The following is a 5,244-nucleotide window of genomic DNA, read 5'->3' as shown; positions in this document are numbered from 1 at the left end:
AGACCATAACAAACTCACCTTCTAATTGAAAGAACCTTTTGAAGTACAGAAAGTACTCAACAGAATGGACTACAAGGTGAAAGAGAATGGGAAGACTAAGATCTACCACGCCAATCTGTTGAAGAAGTATTTTGGGAGAGAAGATGTAACAAGTACAGCTATTGAAACAAAGATGGTGTGGCCATCATAAATGTAAAACCAGAAGATAGTGACTTTGTGTTAGAAGATAGGATCTACTAGACCCAAGACCATGGTGGTGATGAGACATACAAAGATATTAACATCAGCAAAGATCTGACTGGCAAGCATAAAAAAAAACACCCACAACATGATACACAAGGAGATTTATTTGCTGCATATGGGCCTAATAAAGGAGGCCCAATGTTCGACAATAAGGGAAACAGTAACAGGTGCCCCATAGTGATTGAAATAGTCCACAATGGTGGAAATGTTGGAATGGAGCACGACCTATTGGTACTGTAACAGTGGAAGAAAATTTATCAAAGCACATTGTACTGTCATATGCTCCAAGATGTTGAAATGGTAAGACATTACGATGTGAGTCCATTTCCCAGAAACCACTTGCTGATGGACCAACACTTCCAAACCTTGGAGAGAAGCATCTGTGATTCAATGCAAATCCGGATGAAGTGGAGGAAGCAGTACTCCCATCATCGTGCTATCCCCCGTTCAACCACCAATGTAGATAGTCAGTAATGGAAGGAGGAAGGGTAACTGGGGAGTCCAAGGGACCCCAAGCAAGATTCCACCCAACCCAAAGAAATAAGGGCTTCCATAGAAGTCCAAGTCCTCATAAGTAACAGAACTTTTCGAGCAGAAATCGAGGAAACAGTAACTGCATGGAGAACTGATGGAGAAGGATGGGCTTAAATGAAGGGGGTGTTGAAAAATACACCCAAGTGGATAAGAATGTGGGTAGGCAAAAGGAAATTTCACTAAGTGTAAAATCCAACCAACACAAGCTACTACTGTCAGCAACAGTTGTGTGTGTGTGGTGAGAAGACTTCAGTTTGGAATGAGTTAACAGGAACCAGTCATCCATGTAGTGATGTAAACACAACCCTAAAGCATGCAGAAGTTGGGCAAACCCATGACCAAATAAAATTATACGATGGTGAAACAAGCCTGACTAGGCACAAAATTGATACACAATCCCATAATAAAAACAAAGATAGCATCTGGACTAATGAGAAATATGAATATGGAGATAGGCATTCCAGAAATCTACCTTGGTCATACATAGTCCTGGAGAAAAAAAACCTTGAGTGTGATAAAGGACTATGGGAAATTGGTGAAGAACCAGAAATTGTTTGAGGCAGGTCAGATGGATCACAGGACAAAAACATGGAGTAAAATCCTGGAGACGGTTGGCAGACAGGTTTGATAGCTCTCTGTGATAGAAGGGTCAGCACAACCTTGGATAGATTCAGACAGGTAGCTGGATCCAGAGTTAATGGGAAGGAAATTGGTACAGGAGACAAAGGTGGAGGGGAACAGAACAGATGAAAAGTCCTTCTGACAAAACTTGGATCACTGAAGAATCGGTAATGAATAACCACCACAAGGGACAAAATCGGCCAAACATGCTCCCACTGGACTTGAAACCACCTGAAAGTCACTGAAACGGCTAGTGACATGAACCCAACTTTGAGACACCTAGTGGTAGGAACAGGTAAAGGCAGAAGGTTGCCAAATGAGAAATAGTTAAGGGAGAGGTCATGGTATCAGTATGAAAGAAATGACTAAAGGGGCAAATATAGACTCTCAGAGTCCACACATGATTCCAAAGACTCTGGAAAATCTCTAGAAACAAACCAATGGAGAAAGGGGGCCATTCAGAAGTCACAAAGATAAGGGGAAGATAGAAGAACCTGTGAAATCACAGCATCCTTTCCAATATGATCCCAACAGCAACAAAACCATGTGTGAAGAGATAGGGCCAAAGAGGACAATAGTGCCAAGGAGGAGGAAGGATGTAAAATGTATCCCTCCAAAAACCCTCAGGGGATCATTGGAGTGGAGTGCCTTAGAAAGGAAGTGTATGTTGGACAAGTACTGCAGGAGAATTGTAAGAGCAAGACAAAGGTTGGAAAATGGACGTGGAAGAAATGGATAGGATTATAAGGGACAGCTCCCCAGATTGGCAAAAGGGACACTAACTATTGAAAGTCGAGAAAGGGTTGGTCTACTTGCTAATAAGCATAAAGATCAGAAGTCTATGGTAGACGAGGCACGCTAACACCTGTCCTAAAGTGAGAAACTATATGCTCAGCATGAACCCTGATGTCAGGGGAAGGAGGGAAACAAGGGACCCTAATGATGGGTGGCATGTAAAACAAAAGGAAGGAACACTATCCTATGAAAATGGCAAAAACAAAAAAATGGAACACACCTGAAAAACATATCCAAAAAGGCAAAGTTAGTCCTAGTAGATCTCATACGAGATGCATGGGAAGGCACAGCATAGTTAGTAGGGGGAAAAAAATAACTGTCAAACTCTTGCATTGTCCAAACCTGTTCACTATAAGGAACCTGAACATTGTCAGGAGAAAATGAATACCTCATATAGTGATCAATCTCCTAGCAAATGGTAGCCAAAAAATCTTCAGTCAAGAACCCCAGACAAGAAGCCAGTAATGGCACTTGAAGCAGCTGTAATAATATCAGGAGTTGTAGAACACAAACTTCAGAATTCATCTTACACTGTGAAAAAGTCGAAATTGAGAAAACAAAATTCAATAAACAAAGGTAAGTTATCGCAGCAAACTTCACAAATAAAATGAAATGAACATATGAAAAAAGTTTGCACTCAATCACTGCCTAATGAGAATAGTTCGGTAGAATCGAATAGAGGGAGTCACTTGCATCCGATGGCTATATCGCACTCCTATTGGTGGAGTGTTGTTGCATGATGACTTACATGTGAGATGCAGTTGAACCACTTTGATCATGGAGTACATGAGAGTTCACCGCTTAGATGAGGTAGTGTACCAAATTGAAAATATCTATTTTAGATAGCATATGTAACAATAAGCAGTTACATTTTACTTTTTGATATACATTTATGTTAGTCCTTAAATGAGGCTTACATGGTTAATTTTTTACAATACTGAAATGCATTACCTTCTTCTCCAGGATTACCAGCACCATTAGCTGTTGCATAAGGATTGGTAATGATTGCTTGAGCCACCTGTTGTCCAACCAGAGCAGCTGTAGTCACTACATGAGGAGCCACCTCAGGTTTTACTTCTGAAGATGGAGCTACTCGAACCACTCGATATGTCACTAAAAGCATACAAACAAACAGAATGTCAAAAAAAACTTATTTTAAAACACAATCATGCAGCATCTACTAACCTGAAAAAACCTTTTAATTTATATGCAAAAGTTCATAAGAAAACAATCTCAACTAGTTAATCCTCCTGGTCAAATCGACTTAATTTGTAACCCCAAATAGACTTTTCTATATAATAACTTCTAATATGTTTTGTATATCTTCACAAAATTTTGCAAGCTTTCAGCAAGGGTTACAAATCTTTTGAACACAAAAAATCTGAATCTTTAATGAAATAATTTCACTGAAAGTTTTTCCATGAATATATTGAGTGAAAGTGCTGACTGCTAGAAAGCCAGACAAATTATGTTAGGTATAGGACATTGTCTGATTTTTATGTTATTATTTCGTGTTGTTAGGTATGTTATTTTAATTAAATGAAAACAATTATTTAGTGCAATAGTGCCATTAGTATAATAAAGTAGGTTTAAGTTTCATAGACAGTCAACAGCAAAACAAAAAAAGACCCAGTTAAGTATTATATTTCTTGTTTTTCATGTCTATTCTGTATTTATTATTATGAAAGTAACTAAAATGTAAAAAAAAAGAGAAACTTTGTAGGTTAGATTACGTAAAGAAAAATAATAATTATAATAAACATTTTTCACAAGTTATGCTTGCAAGTAGCCCTTGCATTATGTAATTTAATAGGGTAATGTGAGGTACTCTTCATCAACTTGTGTGGTGGGATTATTGGTTAGACACAGTTCAGAGGGCAATAAAACAATATAATTTAAGTAGAAGCAAGTATACTGTTATGAAATTTAAGCTAATTAGGATATACAAATGTAGTTTCATGTTACAATTAAAAATCATTCTAGAAGGAAAAAGGGTAATTTAGGTTTATTTTTATATGGTGGTTATAAGGCCAATCAAGTTTACTGACCTCATTCAGAGTTAGGGCAGAGAAAATAACAAATAGAATATGAAATCTTACTTCCAAAAGTGTTTGAAATTTATTTAGGAGGTGTTAGAGATTAAGCAAATGAAATATGACAATTTTTGGACAAAGAAAAGTGTTTTTCACCTCAGCATGAAAATTACTTTGCACTTACAATTCTGCCATAAGAGCCATTAAAAATTCAGTTAAGCTTGTCAATGTGTTTTCTAGAATAAAGCTTAACCTGGAAGAACAATTCTTTGTACAGAAAAGTATGTAATATTAATATACCATTTTACAGATTAACACTTTGGTATTCTACTGGTTATAAATAATATAGTATTAAACTCATACAGAACGACTGGGAATTTGTGAAAGGATGAATGTGACAGAAGTCTCATTTTTTAGTTTATGGCTTTGTAACCACATAAGATTGAAGACTATATAAATTACACTTTATCTGAGTGATAATAATATTATAATGAATAATTTACATTAAGTTTCATACTTCTCAGAGGGGTGGTAATTAAATTACAAAATAAGGGGTTTCTAGGGAATAAAATGCCACAATTCTCATACTAGGGAAAATTGAGGATTTTTTAAATATTGCCTTATAAAATTGAGAACTTGAAACTTATATAATATTAACATTTGATTTATCAACTACATTTTGATCTATGTTTATATGCATACCATGATAATAAAGTATTAGGTCATCAAGTAATTAATGTTGCTGTTTTTAGATGAAAAAAAAAAACCCAAACAACTTGTATATCAAAACAAAACATTTATTAAATGAAACAGTTTCCATTCTTATTGATGATGCTTTTCTATCTTACAATCAGGTTGTTAATGCCCTGATTAAAAATTAAAAATCACTTGGCTTTGAGGCAAAAAACATGTCAATGTCCTCTTTAACACCTCCCACATTTTCATACGTTTTCCCATTAAGATGGTGTTGTAGCAATTGAAAAAGATGATAATCTGATGGTGCCATATCTGGAGAATA

At 36.2% G+C, this 5,244-nt stretch overlaps 1 protein-coding gene across 5 annotated transcripts in view; it reads right to left on the bottom strand.

Moving 5' to 3' along the window:
- Positions 1-5,244, bottom strand: part of LOC106460040 (upstream stimulatory factor 2-like) — a 54,409-nt gene that overhangs the window by 31,926 nt on the left and 17,239 nt on the right. For all 5 annotated transcript variants that reach the window (XM_022386648.1, XM_022386647.1, XM_022386651.1 and 2 more), the window contains one exon: positions 3,145-3,306. In XM_022386648.1, coding sequence (XP_022242356.1) covers positions 3,145-3,306 — 162 coding nt within the window. The remainder of the gene's footprint in view (positions 1-3,144; positions 3,307-5,244) is intronic.

The sequence above is a fragment of the Limulus polyphemus genome, unplaced genomic scaffold (assembly GCF_000517525.1).
Source record: "Limulus polyphemus unplaced genomic scaffold, Limulus_polyphemus-2.1.2 Scaffold697, whole genome shotgun sequence".
NCBI lineage: Eukaryota > Metazoa > Arthropoda > Merostomata > Xiphosura > Limulidae > Limulus > Limulus polyphemus.
This window is presented reverse-complemented; position numbering and strand designations above follow the sequence as displayed.